Here is a 15704-nt window from a genome sequence, read left to right on the forward strand (position 1 = left end):
ACAACCTGCAGAAAGTTATGAACATCAGCCTTATACCTTTGAGCCCTTGCTACTCAGAAATGCCATCATTTTGTATGTGAATGGTACCATAAATGCTCTAAAAATGCTGTAACTTTTTGTTTTCATGACCACACAGCACAAATATCCATATATGAATGAATAGAGGAGACTGCCGGGGTTTCAGGGAGATAAAATCCATGTTGATGGGACATTCTGAGCTTTAGTTATGTCAAAAAATGTACCGATAGAGCTTCTCAACACTCAAAATGAAGACACAGGAATGGATGTTACTGGAGAAAAAGTCAGAAATGTGATGATTTATGAACCAGGCAAGATCTTCTCTGATTTTAAAGTGGATTTACTGATGCTGACGTCTTTGTAAAGGTTAGATTCTGCTGTTATTTACAGTGTGTGTGTGATGTCTGTGCGTTCTGGTTTGACAGAGCAGAACAACAGATACATCTCATTTAGTGCCTCACTAATTGTAGGTAATTTATGCATCTGTTGTTCTGACACATGGATTCCTTGTGTTTAACATCACTGGAAGTATTTCCAGCATCATCAGAGACTCTCTAGTTTCTACACGGCACCGGCAGGAAACGTGCTGCATCATCACTCACACTCCAACCGTACACCTCGCATCCACGTGGGCATCACACCCTCCTCCCGCCTCCTCCTTTTCCCCAAAACTAATCAACCATAAAAGCATCACCAAAACCGAGAAGAAGAAGAGCTCCTGACGGAAGAGCAGGTGAGCTCGCCAAGGACGCACTCGGCAAAATGAGCCAAAACCGAGCCGACCGTCTGCAAAAACAACCGAAGAAGACGACGACGACGACTCGCTGTCGTCCAACATCGCACTTTGTGATTGCTCACCGATACTACTCTGAGGTGATCTAACACCCGGCACTGTAATCATAGCCTGTTTTCCTAATGCTATTTCACTAAAACATTTATTCTAGGAAGAGGTAGAGGAGGAGGAAGAGGAGGAGGAGGTCTCCAAACAACAGCTGTTCCACCTCTGTCCTCTCAGCTCTGCCAGGCTGAGGGGGGGGGGGGGGGGGGGGGGGGATTCTGGCAGGAGAGGAGAAGGAGGGGGGGGGGCAGAGGCAAGAAAAAACAAGGCCATGAAACTGAAGGAGTACGCACCCTTGATCCTTGATTTACTCACAGAGGGGTGAGGGGAGGACAGAGCGGCTCTAAAAATACCCCATAAGGAGAGAGGGAGAGAGGGAGAGAGGGAGAGAGGGAGAGAGGGAGAGAGGGAGATGGAGAGACGGAGGGGGGAGGGGGGGAGGTTTGGGTGAGGAAGGAGGAGCAGATGAGGAAGAGAAGAAGTAAATGCTTGTTTTTGCTCCTCTCACTACTGTAAAAAAAAACAGCATCTTAAGTGTCTGCATCCTAAAAATACACCTCCCTCGTGACAGAAACCTCACAAGGAAGGCGAGTTGAGGGTTTTTTTTTTTTTTTTGAATTTGAAAGAGGGGCTGCATCCCTCCTTCCCTCGCTCCATCGGTCAATCCTTCCTCCCCCCCTCCCCTCCTCCTCTCCCTCATCCCTTCTTTCATGAAAAAAGATGTCACTAAAGACCCAAACAGCCAGAGGGGTTAACATGAAGGAGAAATGGTCAGCAAAGGAGAGAGAGAGCCAGAACAATGTCTTTTTTTTTTTTTTTCCCTCCTCCATCGCTAATTCATGTCAGGAACCAGTGGCCCAGATACCGGCGGCCGACCGAAGGAGTCCGCTACTATAGCAGCACCAGAGGCTAAAGGATGCAGCCGCGTAAAAAAAAAAAAGAGACTTTTAGCGACCGACGGCGCTCGATGAGGAGAAGATCTGAGCTTCTTAAGGACGATGAGGGAGACAGATCTGTTCATCTCAAAAGAAAATATGTACATTAAAGGTTTTTTATTTTTTATCATCATTGGCTAAATACTTTCATCATCACGCAAACAAGAGAATAAAGCTAAAGTCTAACAATGAATCAAAGCACAATGGCTTTGAGCTCCTTTTGCTTTAATCTAGTCACTTTTAATCATCCTACAAGTGGAATTATCAGTCCGCAGTCAAAAATCTGAATCATATTGTGTACAGAGATAACAGACCACTTAACAAAGCCTCTGATTTCTTTTGTAAGATGAACTCTTTCATTTAGGGATGTTTTTCAACTTCTAAAAAACTGTCTTGTCTTTTTTTAAGCAAACAGCCTTCTAGTTCCAGACAGATCGAGCGTGTAGATAAAAACTCCTAGCATGTCACTATTACCATGGGGCACAATAAACGTACAAAAACATTCAATTAAAAGATTCAAAGCGTAAGAAGATGAGTCCTGACCTGCACTTAACTTCTGCTCCGGAAGCAAAATCACACCTCGGTTGAACATCGGAGAAGCTGGAGCTCATCTGCCATCAGGTCAGAATATTTACAACTCTGCTGTCTGTCTCCTTCATGAAAACGACTTGTTTCAGCTCAGTTAATCTACTGACTAATTGAAGTCATTCATCAAGCAATAAAAAGCCAAACAGTCATTCATTCAAGCTTCTCAAATCTGAAGATTTGCAGCTCGAGCAACGTGAAGACGTCCCACCGCACTCTAGGAACCATATTTCACAATTTTATGACATTTCATATGTTAAACAACTTTTAATATGTTTGAAAAGATTATGGAAGATAATGGCTGGCTGTGGAGCTAAACTGAGATACTGGTTAATATATCAGAGTGGTTTATGTGTCGGCTGATAAATAACAAGAAATTGCAGAACAGATAAGCTTAACAAGACATGTTTTTTTTTCCCACCACAAAATGTCACATCTTGGTCACAATCCTTTAAAAAAAACAAATTGAATTGATCCTTATCACATATGTCATCTTATGCTATATGTTCATGCTGATCAGATATTTTAAACTCTTGTATATTGATATCTATAGAAGCTTCTGCATCTCTCCAGCTGTAGTTCATTGATTACAGCGTTTTGTCAGGATCATATGTGAGGATTCGTCACCGTAGTGATGTTTAAAGCACAAACACGACATGAAACAAACAGCTCCAGATGACTAAACTCCTCCAAAAAAAAAAAATGTGTAAAGATATTTTTAAAAAAAGCTGCTTCGCCCTTGACAGCCTCATCAGAAGACTGTACACTGATACCCTCCTTCCCTTTGTCCCCTCCCCTCTCTCACACACACACACTCCTCCACACCGCCTCCCGGGAGGATAGTGGAAAATACTGACCCCACACACACGCCGAGTGAGACAATGACCCAATAACGGACAGAGCGTGAACCTGAGAGGCGGCGAGGTAAAGGCATCCCCCGGCCCAGATTGACCGGGGGGATCTTCACTTGTTTGAGTAGTTGGTGACACTGATATCCACCGCCTGTGTCACACACAACTTAGTGGTAACCGTATCCGCCCGCAGGGCCCCAACTTACTACTTCCATCTTCCCTTCTGCTGACAGCTGACCATGGGGAGTGATGAATGGAGAGGTCACGTAGCACACACAAAGCAGCCGATATGTACGTTCTGCCGTGAACGTACGGGGCAAAAAGATTTCTGCCTTTTTTTTCACAGCGATTACGGCTGTAATGAGTCCTGATAGTTGGATGATTTTAAATGATTTTAGCAGAGTGGAAACGTCTTAAATCCGTCTGATCCTCCTTGTTTTCTAAAAGCAGGAGCACGTTTTGCTTCAGGAGCTGCAACGTGTGAATATTTACAAGACTGGTTCAGTTTCATTTTCATTCATTAATCAGTTAGTCTGTAAAATGTCTAAACTTTAAGATAAGACGGGACAGGTTGAGTCCAGACTGATGTCTTCAAGCTGCTGATTTTTTCTGAGCGAGTATTAAAAAGCAAAAAAAGATACTCTATCTAGACTGATATAAAGCACAAATCCTTACATTGGAGAAGCTCCAAACAGGTTTTTTTAGTGTATTTTTGCTTGATAAACTGAGAGTCCATGTGTGAAGTCATTTTTGTGTATTAGTGATTCCTAGAAGTCTTATTTTCTTAAAATAAGTGAGAGAATAAACCAGTGAAATGTCATTTTTTGTGTCAAGACGTGTTGATATAAGTGTCCTTAGAACAGAAATCTCATGAAAACAGTTTGATATGATGTCACCGCTCTGTCAAATTTGGATTTTTTTTGTCGCTTGTTTCAAGAAAACAACCCCTTTAAGATGCAATAACAGACAAAAATAACTTGTGAAATGGTCATTCTCACAGTAGTTTTCATAAAGGTCTGATTGCCAACACTGTTCCTGTTTCCCACGCTGGCTCTCCAAATAAGGAGCCGGAGCAGGTTTTGATTGGCTCCTGCTGCTCTGTTTAGATTAGATAATAAATTACCTGCCATTTCTTAATCAACACTCGCTTGGAAATCCTTATTTCTAACCCCTTCAAACACGCCACCACACCCCCCCACCCCACCCCTCACCCCCCCTTCCTCCTTCTCCACTGCCCTCCACACACTGTAACCGAAGCCACACAAACAGCAGCTTGCTTGGTAACTCATCAAACCGACACACAACCGCACCGCCGCGCTTGTGCGTAAAAGTCATGCGTCATGCGCGCTGATGGCTTTGACTTTATCAGAAACCGCACCGAAAAGTCTCCGTGAGATTAATACGTGGCTCTCAGGAGCTGTTTGATGATGTAGAGACACTGAAAGTCTCCAAACGGACACGCGGATGGAAGAATGAGAGGCATGTAGAGACTCAAGACAGCGATGAGAGACAACTGTGCCAAAATGTGCCATATTACACTCTGTAGGAGCTCTGATGACTGATTCTAGGCTGCGTCAGGAAAAAAACTCCACTTCACACCACCCTTAACTTTTGTAATTCTGCACTTTATGGACGCAACATGGATCAGCACTGAGGTGAATCCGCGTTTTAGTATCATAAAATACTAAACTTTGGTCACCTTCACTGCCTGAGAGAGTCAGTGATCAGTCAGATGGTCTGATGATGCATCCAGATGGTTAATCAGCAACTTTTACACAATCTTTCCTCAAACATCAAACATCAAAAACCCCCGTAAAAGATCAAATCTGTCATATTTCACACCTCCTCAAAGCGACACAATCCACGATCCACTTACCGGCCACGCGAACTGGAAGGGAATGATGATCTTCCCCGCATCGTTGTTTCGGTTCTGTCCGGTTTTCTGGCCGCCTTTGAGCTGAAAAGTATTCCCACCGATAACCTTAGTAGTTTCCGAGCCGTACGTGCACTGTCCACCGGTCGTGACCTCCGCTTGATATTCCTTTAAACACACTTTGAAGTAGGTGTCGCACTCGTCCGCGCCGCAGTGGCCCTCAGCCGCGCTCTTCTCCGCGTCGCAGCAGTCGCCGTTCAGGAGCTGACCTTTGGGGTTTTCCACCGAAATCAACTGCAGCTCGAAATAACCCGTGGACTGAGACACCTGAGGAGAGAAGACGACACAGAGTGAAGGGAGCTGCGTGATGCGGTTAAACCGTACAGAATGTGTCCATTCTGACCTTGTTTTTTCCTTAAAAAAGTGACATTTTACGCCCAATGATGGTGTATTTATCTCTACAAGTGTTTCAAGATCAAGTGCCAAATAGCAATAACAGCATTTTCCAGAAAAAAACAACCTTTGATTCATGTAAAAATGATGTTTCTCATTTGGAAACGTGAGGAATCATCTCACATCGTGCGCAGTTTTAAGGTGAAAGCGCGACTTCAACATATCATATTTTTGCAGTACAGTCACTCTGCAGCCAACACTACTACACTGTACGTTTTGGCTCAGTTGAACTTCAGTGCTTGACAACACGACCTGCTGCTTCACAATCAGATTTTTCTTTCTTTCAAAACGAGAAAAAACAAAACCAACTCCGATCCGAGAGATGAAATATTAAAGATTTGGTTGCTCGTCTCTGGAAATATTTCTACGCAAGTGAAGCAGCACTGGAGACATGTGAAGCTATTTCACTAGACAGCTCTGTTATAACCAAGCAGAATGAAGGTTCAGTTACTGACTGAACTTTAGGGGAATATTACCAAAACTTTGAGCATAACTTTTATGTTTTTATGAGTAAAAAAAGCAGCTGATTTCTGTTACAAGACAAATACACAGCTCATGACACAGGAAACGTTGTAAAATGTTCCTGTAAACTGCAAACCTAATTTATCTCCCTGAAGGAAGAGCAAATTTAGAAATTCCCGAGATCACATGATTCAACAGTCGAGCACGCAATTCAATTAAGGCTGGAATTTAACCCCCTCTACAAAAAAAAAAAAAAAAAAAAAATTAAACTTCCAGTCGATTAAAAACACCATCAAAAAGCATCATCGCCCACCTTCCAGATGAATAAAAATAAAAGTTCTCACCTCAGCGCACAGCGTCAGGAGAAGGCACACTAGTGAGAAGCGGTGCAGTTTCCCCAGATTATTCCACATGTCTCCGGCTGCTCGGTGTTGGTTACCATTAGGGAAATGAAAGATATGTATGTCTCAATCAGTCAAAAATAATGAAGAAGAAGAAGAAGAAGAAGAAAAAAAAAGCAAAGTATCCTCCTCCGCCTGGTGTCCGAGGCATGCGCGGCGTGGCTGCTCCCCGGGATGCCTGCAGGTCTGGAGGAGGAAAAAGCGCACCGCTGCTGCTGCTGCTGCTGCTGCTGCTGTTGGTCCACGGACGCACAACAAGACGCGCAAACTCCACTTTCCTCCGCCGCTCGACGCACTAAACAGCATAGAAGGGGAGCAGCGGTGCGTCTCTGCCCAAAGCCAGAGCCGGGCGCTCCCAAGGTGACGGACGGCTCAGTGGACCAATCACAGGTAGCATGGGTGGAACGTTTGTTAGACGGGAGCCAATCAGGAAGAGGGGCGGGAGGAGGTGTAATGGGGAGGACGCCTGATGGATTTATGATTGAAGTTTTCTCACACAGAAGCTTGTATTTGTGTTTTTTTATGATGTTTACACCGTCAAACTGTGTTATAATGAAAAATATGCTTCTTTGATTGAAATAGAAGTTTCTCCCCAATAAAGTCAAAATATGATTTTGTTGCAACTTTTATGCAGAAGTTGAATTCAGAAGCTTAATGTTAAAACAGTAAGAATGAAGAAAAAAAACAACAGTTCAGGCTACAAATCAGAGCTGTAAACAATCAACAATAACATGCAGAGAGTTGTGATTGTGTTCAGTGAAGGACACCTGAGATGCTTCTTCACTGAGCTGCAGAGGAGGAGGAAACACGGCTGTTAGCGCCCTCTACCGACCACACACACACACACACACACACACACACACACACACACACACACACACACACACAGTGAAGTGACAATGATTAGTGGAGACCCACTACACTACATTTAATCAAATATTGTAGTTTTTGAGGTACATTTTCCATTTTATTCCACTTCAAATCAGAGAGAATTATTCTACTTTTTGTCTTTTTTTTCTCAACTGAACTACTGTAACTTTTTGATTTTGTGATACATGAGTACGTTTTTTTTCTGCAAATACTTTTACTGAAGTTTAATCTGTATGCAGGACTTGTGTTTCTGCAGTTTTTTACTTACTGAATGTTATGTCATTTGGTGGATAAAATGTTTTAACCACATACAGCAGAATATGGAAATTGTTCAACATTTAGCTTAGAAATACACACAGTATATCATATCATTTCTGCCCTGATGAGACCCAAAACCGGTCCATGTTTTAAATCATTATGCACACCATAGTTAAGGATTTTGATAGAACTTTTCACTTGCTCTTAAAATCAGAAAACACATTCAAAGAAACAACCCAAAAAAAAACGATAAGAGGAAAATGTAATGTGCTTTTTATATCAAGGCAACAAAACAGTCATAAAAATAAATTAGGAAACAATCTTTTAATTAAAAGCTCCATGTTAAAACAAAGGAAACGTCTGCTAATGAAAGTCTGCATGGATTTAATGATACGAGGTTGCATCATCAACAGTTTTACCTGCCTGACAGTCAAACAGTCCAGAACAAGGATGTTTCGTAGGTTCTCAAAAATGTTCACCTCTGTCAACATAAGACACTAGTAATCTGAACTCTTTGTTGTTCGGGAAATTCCAATTCCTGCCAGATTCCCCGAAATTCACTGAAACACGGAAAAAGATGCTAAAAAACACCTGCGAATTGCTCAGCACACCCACAGCTGCCCTCAGGGCCTGGAGCCTTTGTTTATTTATGGCTAATGTGGTAACACACTCAAAAAACTTCATACAATACTGAACAAGCCATTGTCTGAGGACAATCTTTCTTTGTTTTACGGCGCAGTCCTCCATGGAGTCACATTCAAGCTGCACGCTTCTGCAATACGTAATTGGAATATAATGCTCAGTCATGTAGTAATGCAGGTCGGTCAGGATGGTGAAAACAAACAACTGATGTTTACTTTTTCAACCACTTCGAGCCAAAATCCCACATACATTATCAATCACTCACCACCTGTAGGCGTGGAAGGTGCTTCTGATAATATATGTCTTGTTCCTTCGTGGCCACGACTGTCGCTGGCGCAAAGGCATAAAGATGACAAGACAAATGTAAAATCAACTCATTTTATATATTAAGTAAAAGAGACCGGGGATTGGGGTATTATTATTTGGTTTCCATAACTTTTTCTTAAAACAGAAGATGCTGTGAAAGTAACAACTGTAAATGAGCGTATTCATCCATGGAAACAAGGAAACTCCTCAATATTCTGACTTTACAAACACTCTTAGTGTAACAAGGGGGGATTTTATCTTTCATAGTATATCAGATTTGTTCTAAATATGGATTTAAAACCTTTACAAACAGTAATTGATATGTCGGTAACAAGGTTGACGAAACATATGCATGTTGATTATGTGGAAGAAAAAAAAAGATAGCCTGAGACGGCACATATTTCTGAGCGGTACAGTAAGGATCTACTTCATCCAAAGAGGGTTTAAAGACTTTTAAAACAGTAAAGTCAAACATTAAGAATGGGAAATGGCACCTTTTCGTATAGCAAAACATGAATCCAGGAGGATTGCAGCTTCTGTCCTCCATGAAAGAACAAACTACAAACTTACAATGACACACAGGTGTTTTAATTGTTTTCATTTGTGGATGCCGCGTCTGCGTTTTGTGAGAATAATCATATTTTAACAAGACTCTGAATCTACAGTCGTGCTTGCAGGTCAGGTGCACAGTGGTATTTTGAGCTAAACGCTAACGTCTCCATGCTAACATGCAACACAATGACATTTTGTTTATAATGTTTACCATGTCCACAATCAATAAACATTAAGTACAGCTGAGGCTGATGGGAATTTTGTCAATTTTGCATGTATTTAGTCTGATGGTGGCACCAGATAAAAAGTCAGAAGATCACCAAAGTTGCTACAATTCATCTTGAAGGAGGACATGAATTAATGTAGCAAACGTCATGGAAATTTGTGTAACTGTAGTTGTTGAGACATTTCACTCAAAACCACAAATGTCAACCTCATGATGGCGTAAGAGAAAGTCAGAGGATCACTAAAGTCAGTAGGATTCAACCTCTGGGAACCATGAATGTCTGAATCAAATCTGGTGCCAATCCATCCAGTAGATGTTGAGTTATTTCAGTTTGAAACAAAGGAGTGGAGTGACTCATCGACTTTGCCATCAGTATAGCCTTTTCCATTTTTAGTCATGATGCTAGCATGACTAAAAATGGAATTGAATGTTTTAAAAAATACTATTAATTAGAAATGTTGTGCAGAATAGTCCAGTGTCGACCTTCTTCTTTATACTAAGTTGTATTTTTCAGGATGTTTTGTGCTTTTGCCAAGTTTCAGACTTCAAAAGTTGCATTTAAGAATTTCAAACCTTCCAGCATATAAAACCCTGCCAATCTGTTACTTCCAAGATTTCATGCTCGCTTCCGTATTTGACACAACAGCCTTTCATTTGGGAGAACGGGGTTGAATCCAAAAGTGTCTCAGATGGCGGGCCATGGGACGGTCTAATAACAGCTGTTTCTCCTCATACAGCTCTTCCTGCAGGCAGCTTCGGCTCGCGCAGACAGTAGATCAGTTCTGCAGGCCGGTCAGTCCGCGGCTGCTGTGTCGAGTCCGACAGGTGGCCTCTGACACCCTGCAGCAGATGTTTCCTCCCAGGGAAGCAGGTGCAGACACACACACACACACATTTAGTCATTTGCACATAGTTGTGTGCATATGACTCATTCACATGCCTGCGCACAGACACAAACGTCTTGTGTTCATCTCTTTACGACTGCTCTTATCAGCGGTGATAAGGAAGTATGTGAAACTCTGCTCCAACAGATAAACTGGGGAAGTAATGAGGTTAATTAGCTGCTTAAAACTTACTGGACTTATTGAAGCATAGGACTGATGACTACTTCACACCGTCACAGAGCAGTTAGAGCAGCCTCTATACACTTTATAACAGTATGAGGGCTTTACTTAGTATTTACATTTTGTTAAAATTTCCTTCTTCTCAGGGGGAAATACTATGGCTTTACATTAATATAATTACTTTGCAGAACAAATATTTCCTTTTAAGACGAATGTATCGAAACAAATGAAACAAGCTCATAAAATATCAAAAATATCATCCTTCCTTTCTTATGTCTCCTTTTCCTCTTTTGTTCCATCTTCCCTTCACTGTAAAGATAAAAATATGTCTGTTAAAATAGCTGAATTGCATAATAAGCTATTTTAAAATACAAAATTGTCTTTACAGAGGAGGTTACACATGGAAGAACACTGTTTTCCTTATTTCTGCTACATCAAAGTACAATAGGTAAACATATTACAGTTAGCATGATAACACACAAACCATTCTCCAGACAGAACATTCATATTAGATGGTTTTGCAAAACCCTGAAACATCTGTGCATGGTAGCTACGTTAGTAGTTAAGGGAATAGTCTGACATTTTGTAAATCATGTTTATTTTCTAACATGCCAAGAATTAGATGAGAAGATCGATACTACACTTATATATGTACATTAAATGTGAAGCTACAGCCAGGGAACAGTTAGCTTAGCTTAGCATAAAGACCGGAAGCAGAGGGAGACAGCTAAGTTAGCCTGGCTTTGTCCGTAGAAATCCACCTACTAACTAAAGCTCACAAATTAGCACGTTTCATCGTGTTTGTTTAATCCAGAAACAAACTGATTTAATTGTGAGCTACGTTATCTGTTTCCCTCTGCTTTTCATCTCAATGCTAAATTAGGCTAACTGTCTCAAGGCTGTATATTTTTGTAAAACATTGTCAATGAATGTAAGTCATATCCTGCAGAAATGTCCAATAAAGAAATACTTCCCCGTTGGACTGGACTGGATAGTTCAATCGCTCATAATTAAGACCCACTAGAAGCAAACAAATGGCGTCACCTCCGCCAATTGTTGCTGTGAGCCTGTCAACGCCCGCAAGCTAACGATTAGCCTGCTTGTTTATGGGACTTTGAGCCGAGCGGCACTCTTCTCCCGCCCAGACATTGGTCAACTGCAAGTAAAGACTAAACTTCCTGTCACACGCTTACGTCACTTTTTCTTTGTTGATTTTGCGGGAAACTCAACACAGAGTTGCCAAGTGAATTTAGCCCTAATTTGCATAAAGTTAATACGAAGTTTGTCGAGTCACTGGTCAGTCCTGCATCACCTGGAATCCCACAATGCCTTGCAAGGTGAATTGTTTGTGTTGCCTTATAACACGTTCAGTGGGTCTTTACAGTTCGTGGCTATTTTAAGTCAGAATTTTGCAGCCCGTCTTTGAGATTTAAACTGATTAGACTATTAAATTTTTTAGACCAGTGCTGCTGTACAACTCTGTCTACTACTAAATTGTTTTCTCAAATATAATTGATGCCTGGTTTATGTTCACCGGCAACATTTTTTCGAATGAATGAAGCGCTACATTTAAATATCGCACTGAAGTCAGAGGAAGGTGGAGCAGTTTTGTTAAGGTTAATGACAGATTGTAGTACATATTGTACTTCAAGTCAGTGCAAATGTTTTTTCTGTATTAAACCAAGACCATTATTTTTTCCTAAACTCAACCAAGTGCTGCCAGTATCTAAACGTAACTGTGAAAACGTTTTCCTAGAGACATTTTGGTGGAAAACAAATGAAATACGTAGTCACAGAATATTTTACTTGCATGTTCAGTATCAACACTTCTGCATTTTGCTAAATACGTTACCTAATAATTCAGCCAGTATTACGTTTCAACATGTAAGTTGTCGCAATTCAATCATATATGAACGCAATTTCTAGGGGACAGGGTTGTGTTTTCGGATGGCACAGTGCCAAATTTTTAATAAAATCACTTAAGTGCGAAAAAAAAAATCTTGGGAGTTGAATTTTAGCATTAAATCGATCGATACTTTCCTAACTTCTGGTACAAATTGTCTTGAGAGAAGAATAATAACATCATGTACTGTACAGTATATAGACCTTCTGCACATGTTGATTCCTGGTTTGCAGATGGAAGAGTACAACTTAAAAAAAAACTGTTTTCATGTCGGAGAGAAAGGATTAAGAAATTCAGCAGGAGATAACCTCCCGTCTCACATTGCTGGGGCCTCTAATGCGGAACAAAGACTAAACAAGAGCCCTGCTGAAGTCTACACACACTGATCTGATATGTCCTGCAGTGCAGATATGATGCCGCTGTTTACGATCACCGCACCACCACATATAATACTCCAGCTGCTGCACATATGACTGTTTCTCAGAGGAAATTAAACGCTCTCCATTAAAATATTATAACTGTAAATATATTATGAAGAAAAACACGTCAGTAAACATGTCAGTACAGAGTTCTCATTTATATTTGTTTTGGTTTCTCTTTTGAAATTGTCATTAACCCGTAGCAGGCTGTCTATATAAAGTTATATGCACTGTTTACTGTATTTAGTGTATTGATTTTTATATTCTACTGTATATAACTGTATCATGCCATGTCATGTCCTACTTTGCATGTGTCCTGTATCACTTTACAAGCTTAGAAATTCCTGAACATATATCACACCTGGTGATTAGGAAGTCCTGAGTCAGCTCTGCAGGTGAGTGCAGGCCAGCGCGTGTCTACCTGCGTAGGAGTCGTCATGATATCTGGCTCCCTTTTACTTTTTTATTGCCACATTCATTTGAGCTGATGACTTCTTAAAAGGTTATGTTTACTCATTTGCAACAGGAGGTAGATTTTGAAAGAATCAGAATGCCTCAGGGATTACGTTTTTTTATCGATGTAATCGGAAAAATATGTTTTGGTCGTATCTGCAAAGGTTTCACAAATGTGCTGAGTAAAAACAAGCATAAAGAAAAGTTGTTGAAGTTCATTCAGTGTCAAATCCTCCAAGTTAAAAAATATACATTTCACTTTGTCCAATACATGTATGACCAAATTCCCATCAGCCTCAGCTGTAGTTTGTGTTTATTACTGATTAGCAGATGTTAGCAGGCTAAACTATGATTGTAAACATTATAACTGCCAGATATCAGCATGTTACAGTATCATTATCTGTAGTCAGGTTTCCATCCAAACGTAGCGTCAATTTAACCCAAAATTTCAGAAAATCGATAAAAGAAAATGTGAATTAATGTGCGTTTCCATCCGCTACTGTTACACGAGAATAGTTGAACATATCAAAGTAAACAGTTGGTGGCGCTGATTCTCCTATCGAGAGCAGAAAAACATAAAAAGAAGAAGATGGCGAAACGCGATGATGCAATTAACAGAGCGACAGTCAAAGTTGAAGCGATGGAAAACGTGATACAAACCCTGTTGATGGAGAGCATGATGGACAGAGGAAATGGAGATTTGAAGAGCTAACGTCACAGCTTCTTGCTTTTGGAAGCGTTGTGATAACAGCTCAGTGTCAGTTATACAGACATCATGGACACGTGTTGAACAACAGGAGATAAAAAAGAGAGCTCACAGTGAAAAACGTCTCTCCAGCTGGTTCGCTAAATCTGTTTCCATCGCACTTTGTCATATTTTTGCAATATTTTGACTTCTTTTTAAATTTCCAGTGTTTCCACTCTTGTTTCTTTATAAGCAAACTGAAAAAGCGCATAACAAAAGGTGGAAGGAAACCCACCTATTGAGAGCATGTTAGATACAAATAAATGCATCAGTATTTACCAGCCTTACTATTTACTTTCAAATCTACAAATATCAGACATTGTTTATTCAAGTCAATGAAAAAGTGCTTTAAAAGTAAATTTAAGATACAGTTAAGTAATTATGGAAATCCTAGACTACCAACAAAATCTAGTCCATTTTTTTTCTGTTTAACAAATTTCAGTCAAACCATCTTGCCACCATCACATTATGACAAGATATTTTTCGTGTTATACTTTCATATTTTTCTCATTATAATTACAGACAAAATCATTCAGTTTTAAGAAGAAACCTCCGTGTTAACAACATACTGTATCAAAAAGTACCCCTTGCACACCAGAATACTGGGATCGACACTATTTATTGAGGAATTACAGTAAAAAACAAAAAGTGTTAAATACGTGTTTCGGACGTTGCTTCGTCAGAGTCACTCTGTGCTTGATTGCTATCGGATGTGTCTTTAAATAGCCAGGTGCCGGTCAACAGAGGATCCAACCAGTTCACACACAGCATCTCGTTCTCCAATACAAATTCAAAAACAGGACAAACAACAGGCCATGATTGTTGTAGGAACAGGAAAATAATGTAGGTTAGACATATAAGCACAAATTATGATGTGGCTCCAAAGTGTTCAGAGTATTTTTCCAATATGCTTCCCTTTTCAACAGGGAAGCATGAAAACTCTTTGGAGCCACATGGGTTGAATGAGGCATTAGACTTGAGTCCATGTTTATAACTTGTGCTCGTATGTCTAACCTACATTATTTCTCTGTGCCTGCAGATGACCTCATATGTAGGTGAAGTTGAGCTAACATAATTATATGAAAACATAACTGGCAGAAACGGGCACCCCTGACAGTTGAGTGTCGATGGAAAAATTAAGATCTTGTGAACTTTAGAACACAAAGGAAGAATGCACTTGACTTTTTGTCACGCTATAAATCTGTTTCACTTCCTAAAATATTACAAAACCCTCAGCTGGCACGTGCCTCCAAAACATACAGAACAAACTCTGAAATAAGAGTTCTGCTGATGAGTCACTCATACCAGTAAAATTATATCACCTTCTGGCATCAGCTTTCTTTTCTAATCTGCCTTTAGAGTCTTCACGGTTTGTTTGTCTTCCTGTCTTTAGGAAGCCTCTGATTTCTCTTTCTGACTTCTTTCTTCTCTCTGTATGATTCATGAGCTACTGTTCTCAAAAGGATCTTGTTGAAAATCAAAGACTGACCTGTTCTCAGCTACGGAAATGACACAAAAAACACATAATCGCCTTCACCTTCAGCCTCAGCTTCTGCACACAATGTCGAGCGCAATGGCACACAAACAGGCCCGAGAGCTGAGAGAGCTGCCATAGAAACGTTTACAAGTCCCGTCCTGAAGAATGCAAACAGAACTGAGTAGAGCTCTTATCTGACAAAAGAGTAAACTTTAGACAGAGTCTTTCGTCTTGTTGCGGCTTGCCTGTGTGGTCTTTCAACTATAATACAGCACATTGGAGGATCATTCTCTCAGAATGGATGATTGTCTCAGTTTTACAAACCTTATATAACCAACAACTTGATTAAAAATGCATTCTTGTTTACAGGAAC

At 40.5% G+C, this 15704-nt stretch overlaps 1 protein-coding gene across 2 annotated transcripts in view; it reads right to left on the bottom strand.

The window, feature by feature from the left end:
* The window catches only part of LOC137200364 (protein jagged-2-like), a 66818-nt gene extending 59929 nt beyond the window's left edge, over window positions 1-6889 (bottom strand). For both annotated transcript variants that reach the window (XM_067615112.1, XM_067615111.1), the window contains exons 1-2: window positions 6360-6889; window positions 5104-5427 (exon numbers count right to left, since the gene is read on the bottom strand). In XM_067615112.1, the coding sequence (XP_067471213.1) occupies window positions 5104-5427; window positions 6360-6428 (393 nt within the window). In that variant the 5' untranslated portion in view covers window positions 6429-6889. The remainder of the gene's footprint in view (window positions 1-5103; window positions 5428-6359) is intronic.
* Between the last annotated feature and the right edge of the window lie 8815 nt (window positions 6890-15704).

Source organism: Thunnus thynnus, chromosome 16 (genome assembly GCF_963924715.1).
Source record: "Thunnus thynnus chromosome 16, fThuThy2.1, whole genome shotgun sequence".
NCBI classification, from domain to species: domain Eukaryota; kingdom Metazoa; phylum Chordata; class Actinopteri; order Scombriformes; family Scombridae; genus Thunnus; species Thunnus thynnus.